The sequence below is a fragment of the Pipistrellus hanaki genome (assembly GCF_964339955.1).
Source record: "Pipistrellus hanaki genome assembly, chromosome: 2".
Lineage (NCBI taxonomy): Eukaryota > Metazoa > Chordata > Mammalia > Chiroptera > Vespertilionidae > Pipistrellus > Pipistrellus hanaki.
In genome coordinates, this window is record NC_140504.1 from 167,674,677 (window position 1) to 167,692,198 (window position 17,522).

General features: G+C 34.8%; 1 protein-coding gene across 1 annotated transcript; it reads left to right on the top strand.

The window, feature by feature from the left end:
- Positions 1-944: 944 nt before the first annotated feature.
- LOC311616944 (uncharacterized protein C1orf185) lies at positions 945-17,313 on the top strand (the record flags this gene model as incomplete). The annotated part of the gene is given in 6 exon segments (XM_084872948.1): positions 945-960; positions 3,773-3,878; positions 9,283-9,418; positions 15,516-15,552; positions 16,963-17,224; positions 17,226-17,313. Coding segments are annotated over 6 exon segments (645 nt in total).
- Positions 17,314-17,522: the final 209 nt, after the last annotated feature.

The following is a 17,522-nucleotide window of genomic DNA, read 5'->3' on the forward strand; positions in this document are numbered from 1 at the left end:
GTTGAGGAACCTGATACTAGGATAGTTGCCCTTCTATTGTAGTTTCCTGAGATTTGTTTTTTGTGCCTTTTTTTTTTTTTCAAAGGAGGAATAGATGTTGGATCTTATCAAATTGTTTCCTGTCTATTGACATAGATCCATGTTGATTGTATGGATTTTCTTTCCAAACTTGTTAATATGGCATATTTCTTTGATTGGTTTTAAAATGCTAAACCAACCCTATATTCTTGGGATAAACTGCACTTGGTCATGATATATTATCTTTTTAATTGGTCATGATATATTATCCTTTGAATATAATGTTGTATTTATTTGCTAAAATATTGTTTAGCATTTTTGCATTTATGTTCATAATGCATAACATAGATGCATTTTGCATTTATGTTGTTTATATTTCTTCTCTTTCTCTCTTCTTGCTCCGGCTCTTGTTCTTGTTTTGTTTGTTTGTTTTTTCTAAATATATCTTTATTGATTTCAGAGAGGAAGGGAGAGGGAAAGAGAGATAGAAACACCAATGATAAGAGAGAGTCATTGATCAGCTGCCTCCTGCACATCCTCCACTGGGGATAAAGCCTGAAATCCAGGCACGTGCCCTTGGTCGGAATCGAACCCGGGACCCCTCAGTCCACAGGCCGACACTCTATCCACTGAGCCAAACCAGTTAGGGCTCTTGTTTGGTTTTGATATCAAAGTAAAGCTGGCCTCATAGAATGAATTGAAAGTGTTCTCTTGTATTTAAATTTTTGGAGGCATTTGTGTAGAATTACATTTCATTTTATTTGGGTTGAGTGTCAATTAGATTCATGATGACATGGCTTCCAAAGTTCCCTTCTAATCATCTTCATCCCAGTTAAGCCTAAAAGAGAAAGAACATGAAGAAAGGTGCTTAGGAGCTTTTTATGACATCACTTCTACTCAAATTCCACTGGTTAGAACTCAGTCACATGGCTTCACCTAATGGTATGGGAAGCTGGGACATGTAGTCTACCTTTTTGCCTGGGAAGAAGAGGAAAATGTATTTGGACAAACAGCCAACAATCTCTTTCTATTTTCTGGAAGAGCCTGTATAAGATAAGAAATACTTGAATCATGGGTATACAGTAGAAATTGTAAAGTTATTGGGGCCTGCTTTTCTCTTTGGGGGAAATTGTAACTGCTGATTCAATTTAATGGATACATGTTCGTTTAGGTTTTCTATTACTTCTTGAGTCACTTTTTGTAAGTCATTTTTTAGGTATATATAATAATTTAGTATAAGTTTTGAGATATTAGCATAAATTTTCTTATTTTAATCTCTGCTATAACTATATTCATTCTTTTTTTAAAAATATATATTTTATTGATTTTTTACAGAGAGGAAGAGAAAGGGATAGAGCGTTAGAAACATCAATGAGAGAGAATCAGCTGCCTCTTGCACACCCCCCACTGGGGATGTGCCTGCAACCAAGGCACATGACCTTGACCGGAATCGAACCCGGGATCCTTCAGTCCGCAGGCCAGTGCTCTATCCACTGAGCCAAACCGGTCTCGGCATGTCCATTCTTCATTTTTAATATTGTTTATTTATGCCTTCTTTTAATTTGGTTCATCTTAGTGGAGATTTGCCATTTTATTAGTCTTGACCACAAATCTTAATTTGCATTTCATTAATTTCTGTTCTTTAATTCCTTCCTCTATATCATTTGGGCTTATTTTGCTTGCTAGTCTTTGTCAACTTAAAATTTGTATGACAAGCTCATTATTTTTCAGATTTCTTTTCTAATATATGTATTTAGGGTCATACATTTCCCTTGAATTTGGTCCAGCATTGTTGTTGCAAGTATTTATACAGAGTGCTTTCATTATTAATTAGTTTATCCATTTCCATTGATTTCTTCTTTAATTCATGAGTTATTTACATATGATTATAAATATTCTCAAGTATGGAAGCTACAAATCTTTTATAAGAAAACATACAAGAAAATCTTCATGATCTAGGTTAGGCAAGGAGTTCTCAAATAGGACCCCATAGTACAATCCATAGAAGAAAAAAATTGATAAATTGAACGTGAACAAAATTTAAAAGTTTTGCTCTGTGAAAGACACTGTTAAGAGAATTGGAAAGACAAGCCACATACTGGGAGAAAATATCTCCAAATCATATATCTGACCAAGGACTTGTATCCAGAATGTATGAAGAATTCTAAAAAATTAGCAAAGATTTAAACACATAGTTCAGTGAAGAAGCTATATAGATGGTAAATAAGTACATGAAAGATGCTCAACCTCATTATTCACTAAGGAAAGGAAAATAATTAAAACCACAATGAAATGCCATTGCACATGTATTAGAATGGCTGAAATAAAACTGACACTATGAAGTGGTGGTGATGATACAGAGGAAACAGGAACTATTATACTTTATTGCTGGTGGGAAAGCAAGACAGTACAGCCACTCTGGAAAGCAGTTTGGACAGTTTCTCATAAATTTAATGCATACTTGTACTTGCTACCTGACACTACTGAAATAAAAACTCATATATAATAATTTATAAAATATTTTAAAGCAATTAAAATATGAGAGCAAAGTCTTTATTATGTCATATCCCTAGTAGAACTTATAATATGCTTACACATAAAGAGCTTCTGTTAGTTTTATATTTTTGAACCCTTTTATTCTCAAATAAAACATCCCTAGGTTGTTTTAGGGCCCTTCAAGTTCTATACAGCCTTCTGTGAAAGCTTTCTATAATTCCCTTTTTGCTGAAGTAGGAGATTTCAGAATCTCAATGAATACTTGACCTATCTGACTATAATTACCTTTCTTTATTCCTATTCTTTTGAATACATACTAGTATTAAGATAATTGGTATTAAGATAATAATAATAATAAAAACAGAAAACAGAGGACTGGCTTTAATTTGCTACCTAACCTTAGTCAGTTACTTCTCTTACCTGGGCCTCAATTAAAAAAAATTATATATATATTGATTTCAGAGAAGGGAGAGGGAGAGAGAGATAGAAACATCAATGATAAGAGAGTAGCATTGACCGGCTGCCTCCTGCATGCCTCCTACTGGGGATCAAGCCCACAACCCAGGAATGTGCCCTTGACCAGAGTTGAACCTGGACTCTTCAGTCCGCAGGCCGATGCTCTATCCACTGAGCCAAACCAGCTGGGACTACCTGGGCCTCAACTTTAATGAAGGAGCTATACCTATTAGTCCTATAAGCTTTTTCAATTATAAACTTTTGATATGCTATTATTTTATATTGCTTTTGTTTAGGGTTGGCTACGATATGTTACTGTTCATGAGATAAAGTATGGATAACATGTTTAAAAATTCCTAAGATCTTTATAAATTCCTTATACTTATTCTTTATTATCCTCATCTAACTTTGTGTTGTGATTAATAATCAAAATCTTTAAATGAAGTATCTTATTTTGGAAGACTGCAAAGAATGACGCCAGAAAAATAAAAATTCTCAGCTGGACAGGGAAGGGAGAAAAGTATAATAGATCAGAAAAAAAGGAGGTGACAGCCATACAAAAACAAATACAACTGAAGTCTCCCATCCTGGCAGGGTCAGACAGAGTTGAGCACATTGGGCCCTAATCAGCATGATTAGGATCTTAACATTTCTGAGAATTGCACAGGAGCAGAATTCAGGTCTCCCAACTTCCTAGTTAATGTCTTAACACTACACTATATAGTATCATTTGAAATATATTATTTTACCTAGAGATTGAAGATACATGCGTGAAATATTCTTTTATAATTTATTTGTATAGGTTTTTCTAATCACTTAACCTATTTTCTGGCTGCTTCTGCTGTTGCTTTTGGAATTGGTTTCTTTGCTTTGGCATCAGCTTTGTGGTTCCTGATTTGCAAACGGAGGTAAGGTTTATCGGAATATTTTACTTCTTTTCCTTTTATAAATTCAATGAAAGAGTTTTTCAAATGGTATTAAGTTTAAATAACAAAAATAGTGTTGGTTCTGTAATTTGAGATTTGGTTATCAACCCTTTGATCGGGAGGGAAAGGTTTACATGTTCGAAGTAGCCTGAAGAGAGAAGTTTTAGTAGTATAATTGTCCAAATAGTATAATAGCAATCTTCATGCATTAAAAATTTAAGAAATAATGAGATCCATTGTATTTTCTAGAAGACATATGTTTGAATTGTCTTCTAGAAAAGTTTAAGGCCAGAAATTTAAAATTGTTTTCATTACTAATAGGGGCCAAAAACATAACTGACAGGAAGGCTCCCTTTCTTCAGAAGATACTTAAGAAAAGATACTTAAGAAAAGATTCTATAGTCTTTTCCCAGACACAGAAAAAGGGATACTTGACACCTCAGTTCCTTTTAACACCTAAAATTTGGTGTTTTCTTCTTTTATTGAGTTTACTGGGTGATGCTGGTTAATAATTATCTTGTGTATTATATAGGTTTCAGGTGTACAATTCTATAATACATAATCTGTGTATTGTATTCTGTGTTCACCACCTCGAGTCAAGTCTCCTTCCATCCCCATTTATGCCCCCTTTACCCTCTTCTACCTCTCCCCACCCTGCTTTCTCTCTGGCAATCACCATACTGTTCTCTGAGTCTATGCGCTGTTTGTGGGGTTTTTGTCATTTGTTTGGTTGGTTTTGTTTAATCCCTCCAACTTTTTCACCCAACCTCCCAAACCCCTCCCCTCTGACAGGTGTCAGTCTGTTCTCTGTATCTATGAGTCTGTTTCTATTTTGTTTGTTAGTTTACATAAGTGAGATCACATGGTATTTGTCTTTCTCTGACTGGCTTATTTCACTTAGCATAATACTCTCCAGGTCCATCCATGCTTTTGCAAAGGATAAGATTTCACTTTTTTAAACGACTGAGTAGTATTCCATTATGTAAATGTGCCATACCTTTTTTATTCACTCACTTATTAATGAGCGCTTAGGCTGTTTCCAAATCTTGGCTATTTTAAATAATGCTGCACATAGGGATACATATATTTTTTTACAAATTAGTGTTTCAGATTCTTTGGGTATATTCCCAGAAGTAGAATTGCTGGGCCATAAGGCAGTTCCATTTTTAATTTTGGGGGGTAACTCTATATTGCTTTTCAAACTTTTTCATCTCATTGTACACATGAAGTAATTACTAAAATTCTGTGGCACACCAAAAAATGTATTTTTTGCCAATCTAACAAAAAATATGTATAATTTTTATTCATTCACACTAAACAGCTATTGCATTGACTGTTGTCATTTTTTTAAATTTGACAACATAAGGGAAAATAGGTCAGTGCTCCTGACTGAATAGTCAGCTATCAGCATGTTTTAAAAAATCTTGCAGCACACCAGTGTGATGCAGCATACTGGTTGAAAATCGCTGGACTAGTCAACAATAAAAAATTTAAATTGAAAAAAGAAAAATAAATCGCTGGGCTAGAATATGGAGGTTTCATTTTACTGTTTGTGCTATCAGGATTTAAGCAGGGGAATAACACATTATCATCATAATAATAACTAACATTGAGTGTTTACTACATACTAAGCATGTATGTGCTTTATATGTTATCTCATTTAGATTTCATAATAGTATTCTTATATTAAAGGTAATAATTTCACCTTTAATAGATGTTTAATAGATGAATTAAACACTTCATAAAGTTTGATATATAATTTACATACAAAAAAGTGCGAAAATGTATTACGATGAATTTCAACAAAATTTCCCATGAATCCCAGTCAAGATATAGAACTTTTCCATCACTTTGTAAAGTCCCCTCACAATCCTTTCCAGGTATTACTCCCTCCTTCTACCCAGAGGCAGTCATCATTCTAATTTTTATCATCATAGATTAATGTTGCCTATTCGTAAATTTCATGTAAATGGAATCATATGGACTTTATGCCTGCTTTTTTTCACTTAACATGTTTTTGAGGTTTATTTATGTTGCTGAATTTTATCTGCAGTTCATTCTTTTTATTGATGACTGGCATACCATTGTATGGATACATCTGAGTTTGTTTATTTATCCTCTGTCAATGGGCATTTGGGTCATTTCGAGCTTTTAGCTGTTAAGAATAAGGCTGCTGTGAACATTCTTGTATAAATATTTTTGTACACGTGCTTTCACTTCTGTTGGATAAATACCTGAATAGATCATGTGATTAACATTATAGGAACCTGCCAGTTTTTCAAAGTTGGTGTACACTCCAGCTGGCAATGTATGAAAGTTCTGACATATTTTTAAAAGATTTTTCTTGCCTGTGAAGCCTGAATTCTAATGGAGCAAGAGTGGGAGCAGAGAGACAAGTTAGGAGGCTTTGCATAGTCCAGGTGAGAGATGATAGTGTCTTGACTAATAGGGAAGCAGAGAAGATGGGGAGAAGGAGTTGGATTTGGAATATGTTTTGCAGGTTAAGTTAGAGGGCTTGATGAATTACATGAGGTAAAGAAAAATAAGTGAAATGGCCCAATTAATGCTAACACCTAGGTACTGTGAGCAACTGAGTATTTGTTCGTGCCACTTACTGGATAAGGAGACGATTAGAGGAGAGAGAGTAAGCTGAGGGAGTGGTTTTAAACTCGGAGTTGTATTTTGGATGTATTTTTGAAAGCCCATTGGGCATCCGGGTGGAAATTTTAAACAGACAGTTAGATTTGACGAATATGAATTTCATGAGAGAAGTCAGGACTAAAGATTTAGATTTTCTATTTTATTTATTTATTTATTTTATTGATTTTCATACAGAGAGAAAGGGAGAGAGATAGAGAGTTAGAAACATGGATGAGAGAGAGTCATCGATCAGCTGCCTTTTGCACACCCCCTACCGGGAATATGCCCGCAACCAAGGTACATGCCCTTGACTGGAATCGAACCCGGGACCCTTCAGTCCCCAAGCCGACGCTCTATCCATTGAGCCAAACCGGTCCCGGCAAGATTTAGATTTTCTAAAGGCATAGAACTGGATGGGACTAACCAGGGGGTGGGGTGTGTGTGTGTGTGTGTGTGTGTGTGTGTGTGTGTGTGTGTGTTAATTGATTTGAGAGAGATGGGGAAAGAGGAGACAGGGAGAAAAAAAGAGATCTATCCATTTCAGTTACCACTACTCTATCCAAATGTTATCCTCCACATAGACTACTGCAGTAGGAGTTATAAGTGACCCCCTACTTTCACTATCATCCTTGTTTAATCTTTCCTCCATATTTAAGGCAGACATTGTCCAAATAAAAGTGACATCACCTTTGTACCCCATCCCCACTATATTATAAAAGGATTTTCCATGACTTTTAGGATAAAGACAAAAACAACATGACTTTTACATCCCTACATGGTCTTCCCATGCATAGTCCCCAAATTTATCTTCCATTTTCTCTCTTGCTTTCTGTGCTTCTACTACAATGTTCTAATCTGGCCACTAGGACTTTGGCCTTTAGAATATCCTTACTCCCACATCTCACCTCCTGCACCACACTCTCTAATAATTACTCTCTTTTCTTCACACGTTCAATTCAACTACCCCTTCCTCAGAAAGCCTCCCCTGACCTCTCTAACCACAGGTAGCTTTCCTTGATAACACTTTCCATACTTGCAAATTTTTTGTGTGTGTGATTATTTTATTGTCTGTATTCCTTACTAGGGTTTAAGTTCCATGAGAGCACTGACAGTTCTATGAGTGTAGTAACTGTTTATTTTCCTTTGCCACTATATATACAACTCCCAGCACAATGCCTGACGCTTAGTAAGTACTCAATAACTCTTAAGTGAATTGAATTCAATGACTGAATAAACCCTAATTGTTAATACCTCATTAAGTAATATATATACAGTAGATTCTAGAATTAATTTGGAAATTCTCTAGAATCTCTGAAAGAAGAAATGGCAATTAACATTATTATTTAAATCATGGTGTTTAGAATGACTGTTAGAAACTACATTCCCTTATGCATACCTGTCTTTGATCATCTGGGGTTTTATTTGCTGCCTGATTATTTTAAACCCTGTCTCAAAATTGTGGTTGTATGGATAAAGAGCACAGGTACGCTTCTTTTGTAAGTCATTAGTTTCAATTTAGTTTCCTTCCATTTACTTTTATCAGAGACATTATTCAATATAAAATTGACCATTGAGTTTTATTTCACTTAATTTTCTTTGTCATTAAAGGCAAATTTACGAAAAGACTAATTAACATTAAAATCAATCAATTATCTCACAACCAGAAAGAAGGATATAAAAAACTCATGGTTACATATGATTTCACTCATATATGGAAACTAAAGAACAAAATAAACAAACAAAATAGAAACAGACTCCTAGACACAGAGAACAGATTAACAGTTGACAGAGGGGAGGAGGTTTGGGGACTGGGTGAAAAAGGTGAAGGGATTAATACAAATTGGTAGTTACAGGATAGTCTCAGAGACATAAATTACAGCATAGGGGATATAAACAATAATATCTTAGTAACTGTGTATGGAGCAGGTGGGTACTTAAAATATTGGGGCGGGGGGGAGGCCACTCTGTGAAGTATATGATTTTCTAACCACTGTATTGCACATCTGCGACCAATCCAGAATAACAGAATAATATTGAATGTAAACTGTAATTTAAAATGTCTTTTAAAATTTCTTTATTGATTAAGGTGTCACATATTTGTTCTCATCCCCCCTATTCTCATCCTCCACCCCTCCCCACGCATGCTCCCACCCCCTTGTTGTCCTTGACCACTGATTAGGCTCATATGTATGCACACAGGTCCTTTGGTTGATCTCTCCCTTTTACCCCCACCCTCCCCTACTCTCCCTCGGAGGTCTGACAGTCTGATCCATGCTTCCTTGTCTCTGGGTCTGTTCTTGTTCATCAGTCTATGTTGTTCATCATTTCCCCAGATGAATGAGATCATGTCCTATTGGAAATACACTTATAAGAACCAAAAATGAAACAAGCAATAATGGTTACGCTGAAAGGCAAATGAATCAGTCTGTAGTGAATTTCTTTCTGGGACAACAGTTCTTTGGAAACCCAATTGAAAAATTTGTTTAATTTAGAAAAATTAATGGTTGATCTTCAAACTATAAATATTAACCCTACATAAGAAGGAGTTTAATTTACATTCTAAGAATAAATAGTTACAGTGAAATCAATAACATCAGAAAGGAATATAGAAATTGATTTTTGCTTTTAAAAATATTTAGTAATATATTTATTCTGAATTTTAAACACTTAAGATTGGAAACAAAATTTTAACTGGTTTATAATAAAATTAATTTTAAATAACAGTCTCTATAAAATATTTTTTCAGAGAAATACTTCAAAATTCCCAATTTAAAGCAACTGATGAGAGATGCAGCCAAAGACCATCAGAGGTGGAGAGTAAAGCAGATTCTCAGTGTGTTTTTATTTCTCGAAATTTTCATACTGGAATATTCCAATTACAGGTAGAGTGCAATGTTTTCAAATAATTTTTTTGATACCATGTCATTAGCATTGTTGTCTTTCAGTTTTGAAAGGGTAGCTACAGTTACTTCTCAGTCTGAGAAACAATAACATGAGCTAAATTTAAATACTCAAACTAGTTGGTGTTTACATTATAGGACACTGAAAAACTAAATGAAAATGTCTTCTTGCATAGCTGTTACCCTACATCTCTATATTGTGATTGTTACAGGATGAAGAATAACGTCTAAGAAAAACAAAGCAAAATTGCCAGGCCTATCAGAGGAAAGAGATTTGGAGATAAGAGGATACTCAGATAACCAGATAATCTAACAGAACCAACTAATTAAAATTAAGGATTTATTAAGCCTTCATTATATTAGAAGCTCTGCACCCCCTCCCCCCACTACATTGAGGATAGTAAGGCGAACTCTACATTCAAGGTGCTAGCTAGTTAGAACAAGTGTGAAAGGCAGATGCATAATGAACTTTTTTTAAATGTAAGTGTCAAAAAAGTGTGACGTAAAACAAGGGAAAGTAGAAACTTAAAACTGTGGTGTAGATAAACAAAACAAATACTTTAGAGGTTTTATAACATTAATGGTAAAATAGCAACAAAATGATAAGATGTCAGAGTTTCATATACATCTTGAATATTGAACTCAAGTCGAACTTAATTCATTTGTTTAACAAACATTTTCTGAGTGCCTTAAATATGGCAACACTGGTTTTGGCACTTCATCTACATAAACAAATAAGACATGAGTCCAGACCTAGATGATCCCAAAGTTAGTAGAGATGAAAATCATATAAAGGAAAAATTAGAACATAAGGCGATAAGAGCCACAAAATTGAAGAAATGCAGACAAGGGAGCATAAAATAAGAAAGCCTTCACAGAGAAGACATTTAGCTGGGTTTGAAGTGAACAGAAGTTTTCCAAGAGGAAAGAAAACAAAGGGCAATATGTTCAAAGGCTTGTAGCTATGTAAGGCAGAATGTTTGAAAAAATTGGGTAACATTTGGAGCCTAGGGTTTATAGAAGGCTGTGGTGGGAAAAGATCATTGTGAGGAGCCTTATTTGCAGTTTTCGGATTTGGAGTTTACTACGTGTTCTACAAATCCAATATAGGCATTATGGGATTATGGTCAAGAGCATAGATTGAAGAGGTTACAATCATTGCTCTCCGACGACTAGCTGTGTAGTTTTAGGCAAGTTACTTAACTTTTCTGTGCCTCAATTTCCTCACCTGAAAAATGAGGATGATTTCATCTCCACAGAATTGTTATGGAAATTAAAAGAATTAATATATAAAAAGCGCTCTGATGCCGAAACCGGTTTGGCTCAGTGGATAGAGTGTCAGCCTGTGAACTGAAAGGTCCCAGGTTCGATTCTGGTCAAGGGCATGTACCTTGGTTGGGGGCACATCCTCAGTAGGATGTGTGCAGGAGGCAGCTGGTCAATGTTTCTCTCTCATCGATGTTTCTATCCCTCTCCCTTCCTCTCTGTAAAAAATCAATTTTATATATATATATATATATATATATATATATATATATATATATATATATATTAAAGTGCTCAGAATAGTCCCTGGCCACATAGTGAGCACCATACACATATACCGTTATTATGATGGGAGGGGTTTAAGCAGGCAGGTTTAATGATCAAATTAATTCTAAAGTTATTAAAGAAAGCTCTGACTTTCAAATGAAGGATAGTTTGAAATAGAGATAGCATTGCAGAAAAAACTGTTTCTATGTTATGTTGAAATAAAGTTTAAAAGCAAAAAAATTGTTTCTATGTACATATTTAATATTAATTGAATTTACTGAGACTCATCATATGCTAGGAATTCTGCTAGGTACTATTGATATAATGGTGTCATCAGATCTAATGGTGGATACATACAAAAAGACAATTAAAAAGTGCTTATATGCCAGGCGCTGTCCTAGGCAACTGGAAATTTAGTAGTGAACAAGGAGAGACAAGAGTCCCAGCTCTCATGAGATTTATAGTCTAGTGGGAGAGATAAGTCATGTATAAGTAAACACAAATTTGGGGCTCTGATGTCAGTGAAAGGAACCTAATTCAGAATGAAAAATATAGTAAAACATAGTATAGATAGTGTTTTCCTCAGCCACAATCAGTTTCAGTATATAAAAGACTCTTTCCCATATAGTCACTCATTTTCTCATCTCAGTTTCTGCCTGTGTGTTGGACTGTTTCTTTCCTCCAACAACAGACAAGCAAGAGGATGAAAATTATTACTTTGTTGTTGTTAATCCTCACCCAAGGATATTTTCTCCATTTATTTTTTAGAGAGTGGAAGGGAGGGAGAGAGACAGAGAGAAACATCGATGTGAAGAAGACATATCAATTAATTGCCTCCTTGCATGAGTCCCGACCAGAGCCAGGGATCGAGCCTGCAATGGAGGTATATGCCCTTGACTGGAATCAAACCCAGGACCTCCAATCGCTTAGCCAAATTGGCTAGGGTGAAAATTATTTTTTAAATGTGGCTTAATTACTATAGAACTACAGCTTGATTTCTAAAAGAGCTCTTATTGTAAAATACAACACACATACTAAGGAATATACAAACACAGTTTAAAGACTAATAAATGGAATTTTTATACCCACCACTCAGACTAAGAAATAGAACATTACCAGTACCTTTGATGTGTCCGGAGTCTTTACCTCTTACATCCCACTCTCCCACCCTTCACTGAAGGACCCACTGTTCTACAATCGCAATTAACTATGTCCTTGCCTTTTTTACAGTTTTACCACGAACGTTATAGATTCTTGAACAATATATTATTAAATTTTATATGTATTGGGGCTCCCTTTTTTGTGCAATATTACTCATTCAAGTTGGCACATATACCTATAGTTCATTATTTTTATTGTTATATGGCATTCCATTTTATAAATATGTCAAATTTTATGTTATGGATATTTGGTTTTGTTTTTTTTTTGTTTGTTTTTTTGCTTGCTTGTAAGGAAATGTTTATGGGGGATATATCTAACAGTAGAATGGCTGACTTATGGGGTATGTACATGTTCAATATTATTAGATAATTACAAATTGTTTTCCAAAGTAGCTGTATCAATATGCATTACAGGCATGAATAAGTGATAGGATTGCTCCACATCTTCAAAAAAAAATTGATATTTTTAGGCTCCTAAATTTTTGACAGTCTGATGACTGTGTAATAGCATCTCAATACAGCTTTTATTTTTCAAGCAGTTTTAGATTCAGAGCAAAATTGAGCAGAAAGTACAGAGTTCCCAGATACCCCTTACCCCACATCCTTACCCACTATCAACATCCAGGATTTGCTACAATTAATGAACTTGTGCTGACATATCTTTATCACCCAAAGTCCATAGTTTACATTAGAATTCATCCTTGGTGTTACACACTCTATGGGTTTTGGGAAAAGCATATATGTAGTTAAAAGAATATATATAGTAGGAGAGAGAAAAAATGGGAGAAGGGAAGTGAGGGGGAGAGAGCCATCCTCTATCGGAGTATCATATAGGATAGTTTCATTGCCCTAAAAATCCTGTTGTTCTTTGCCTGTTCATTCCTCCCTCACCTCTAACCCCTGCAAACACTGATCGTTTTACTGTTTCCATAGTTTTGCCTTATTCAGAACGCCATGTAGTTGGAATCATATAGTGTAGCCCTTATAGATTGGCTTCTTTCACTTAGTAATATGCATTTAAGGTTTTCCCTGACTTTTCGAGGATTGATAAGTTTAGCACTGAATACTATTCCATTGTATAAGAAATGTCTTTGTATATAATTCTGTCATTTTATATGTATGGACTTATGTAACAAATTTTTAAAATATTTGATTTTAAAAATATTTTCTCTCATTCAGTGGCTTGTCTTTTCATAGGGAATTTTGCAAAGTATAAGTTTTTAATTTGGAAGTCCAATTTATTCATTTTTTTCCTCTTTGGATTATGCTTTTAGTGTCATGTCCAACAAGGATTTGCTTCTATGTTCTCTTCTAAAGGTTTTCCAGTTTTAGTTTTATTTTCTATATAGCAGCTTTGTTGAGATATAATTTACATACCATACAATTTGCCTCGTTTAGAGTGTATAATTCAGTGATTTTAGATATTCACAGAGTTGTAGAGCCATCTTCACAATCAATTTAGAACACTTTGATCACCTCAAAAAGAAATTCCATACCCTTAGCAATCACTGCTCCCAACTGTCCTAGGCCTAGGCAACCATTAATGTACTTTCTGTATCTATAGATTTGCTTGTTCTGGACAATTCTTATAGATAGAAGCGTACAAGGTTTTTTGTATCTGACTCTTTCATTTTGCATAATTTTTTCAAAGTTCATTCTTATTATTGCATATATCAATGCGTCATTCTTTTTCATAGCTGAGTAATATTTCCTTTTTATAAGCTTTTATTGAATAATATTTCATTTTATAGACATACCTCATTTTGTTTACCCGTTTATCAGCTGAAGAACATTTGGGTTGTTTATACTTTTTGACTATCTATATATATAAAAGTCTAAGCGACGGTTCAACCATTCGACAGGTCACTATGACATGCACTGACCACCAAAGGGCAGACACTCAATGCAGGAGCTGCCGAGCTGCAGTGACTTGGCAGCAGTGGTTCTCAAGTGATGCACCCTGAAAACAGAGAGGAAGGAGCCCAGTTCTTCATGGGGCCACGTACGATTCCTCCTTCGGCCATGGGTTATGTTGTTGCTGGGGCATTGTCAGCCCTGAATCTGGTTTACTGCACATCTGTGTTCATGTTCTACATTCTGTATGACAGCAACTTTGCAGAGTTCCCTCTCACGCTCCGGGACTCCTCGGCAGATGCCGGAGAGCTGGTTTTGGCCCAATACCTGCAGGCCAGGCTGAGGGACCCCACGCACTCTGTAGACACCAGGGAGGGACCAAGGAGGTTGGCTCCAGGGCTTGTCCGGCCCCGTCTTGCCCAGTCCAGCCCCACCGGCCACCTTCTAATTAATTTCTTTTCAATGTGCACGAATCCATGCACCAGGCCACTAGTATAAGATGTGAGGTTTAGATCAAAGTTAATTTGGTGGGGCGGGGGGGGGGGGGGGGGGGCGCCCTACTGATGTCTAATTGTTCCAGTAATGTTTATTTTTTCATAGTTAAAAGAGTTTCTATTGTATTAATATCTATGCAACAAAATACATTTAACTATTTCCTTAGAATTTTAAGTTGCAGGTTTTAAAAATACTAAATAATGTTGTGATGAATATATTACTAACAATATTTACACAAATCCAAAACTGTTTATTTGGCATAATTAATTTATAGAAGTTAATCACAAAGATTTGTTAACTTGCCCTTTGGAGAAATTCTTCCTATTTACATGTAACAAATATAAGAATGCCCATTTTATCATTACCTTATTTTGGTAGAACTTTAATCAGTCCAGGGTTTTACTCTGTGGTTCCCAGACCAGCAATATCAGTATTACCTGGGAGCCTGTTAGAAATGCAGAATCGAATGAGTCAGAATATTGCATTTTAACAAGCTCCTCAGATAATACAGTGGCACATTGCTGTGTGAGAAGTAATGTTCTAAAATAATTTATATAGGAGTCACAAATTGAATTGGTCCTAAATTTAGCAAGGTAAGATCAGTGCCTATACTGGCATTTATATTAACAAAAGGTGAAAGTGACAAAGAAGTAAAATTGGTTATCATAGAAGAAAAGATTATTCCATTAAAAATTTTTTTAGAACAGCCGGAACCGGTTTGGCTCAGTAGATAAAGCATCAGTCTGCAGACTGAAGGGTCCCGGGTTCGATTCCGGTCAAGGGCATGTACATTGGTTGCGGGAACATCCTCGGTAGGGGATGTGCAGGAGGCAGCTGGTGGATGTTTTTCTCTCATCGATGTTTCTAACTCTCTATCTTTCTCCCTTCCTCTCTGTAAAATATCAATAGAATATATATATATATATATATTTAAAATTTTGTTAGAATATATTATTATTAAGTATGTAAGTCAAATATATTAAAGAAATTATTTTAAAACAATTCAGTTTTTAAATACAAATAACTTTTTTATATAGGAGGAGCAAAGAAAAAAGGAAACAGAACATATAAAAGGTACTTGTTCTTAACAATTTATTAGAAGAAATTATAATCAACATAGAGCAAATCACATCTTAAAAAATCAAGAGGCTATCCTAAATGTTATCTAAATATTTTTAAAAACTATAAAAATTCAAGAAAACTTTAATTTATTAGCATGTGAATGGGCATATATCTTTTAGAAAACAAAACTTGCAATGCTATATCTTAAATTAAAATATGAAATTTTAATTTTTGTTCCTTGTTTATACCAAAAGGAATCATAGTCATTGCCATGTAGTGATGCCAGAGGGTCAAAAGACCTGAATGTTTTATAAGCCTTTAAATAGTAGTATATTATGTGTAGTATCTCAAAACATCATCCTCCTACATAATTTTAGAAATACTAAGTATAAAATGTAACAAGGTATTTAAAATAGCTTTAAAATTATTATACCTTAATATCAAAAGTTAATATGTAACATATATAAAAGATGTTTTAGGATATTGTATACATGTGACCTATTCTAAAACAACATTTTTTAATACCAACTTTCAGCATAAATAATGTAATAGGAGAAGCATGAGATTAGAGTAACAAAAATCTAGATTGAAGTCCATTTTGCATCTGATCTGTGGTGAGTTGTTTCTCGAATTCCCAGTCTTCTCTTGTAAAATGGTACAAGTAATAACTATCTTAAAGAGTTACTAATAGGATAAATGAAATATGGAAATCTATCGAACTGCTTCGTAATTGTAAGACACTATAGGAATATTAGTTATTACTTTTATTGGTATAAAACCAACTCATAGGCTCTTTCCACTGTGGATGGACCAAACATTTTGTCATGTGCCTATTCAAGGAGGCATTTTTTTTTTAAAATAAGGCAATATGTAGCTATAAATAGTTAAGAAACTATGTCTTTTCTAATTTTAAGGGATCTTCCAGAACTGATTTATCTACCCGGTTTAAGAATCTTCTTCTGTTTATAGTTTGATTTTATTTAGAATAGACTTTTCTACTCTTGATTATCACAAAAATATTGCTAATTCCTAATTACATATTAAACATTGTACATATGAAGATAGCAACTCAGAATTTTCACTATATCATCATCCTGTCCATTATAACCCTAAAAAGATTCTTTTTTAAATCCTCACCCGAAGATATGTTTATTGAGCTTTAGTGAGGGTAAGGAAGAGAGAGAGAAAGATTGATCAGTTGCCTCCCAAATGGGCCTCAAAGGGGATAGAACCCACAACCTAGGTATGTGCCCCGACTGGGAATCAAACCTGCAACCTTTCGGTGTACAGGGCGATGCTCCAACCCACTAAGCCACACCAACCAGGGCAAGATTCTAATTTTTAACAGAAACATTGCCCTTGTAACTAAGATTTGGCTCGTGAACATGTAATATTCATAGTAAATCTAATTTTCTTTTACAGAAAGTAAAGATCACTCTAAAGATGAATACTGCCTTACAACAAAAAAGATCATTTATGACCCTACAGAGACTGGCTCAACAACAAATAGCAGCAATCCATCCTTAAGCTTATCCTCTGATTCTTATTACAGCGAAAGTATAGAAGCAGCTGAGGACTGGTATTCTGATGATTCTCTAGTGAACAGGAGCTCTGCAATCTCTTTCCTCGAGGAAGCTCTAATGGAAAAAGGATTTCCATACCCGTCAACCATTCCATTAGAAGAAGTTACTGAATATGACACTTTATGATGATAAGAAATATGACAGCCTTAAGAAAATATTTTCAGGAAGAAACATGGAGGTTGAAATATAAAACTTTCAACATAATATTGAATGACTTTCCTTTTGAAACTTCATATACACTAAAATCAGTAGAGTTAAAACTGAATCACTAGCTTCTGAGTCTCTTAACATGCCCATGCTAATATTGCTTTTCTTTTTCTTTACCATAGAGTGGTCTTACTTCCCTTGCTGATTCTTATTCCTAAGAACAAAATTACAGGAAGAACTAGAGTGATTTCA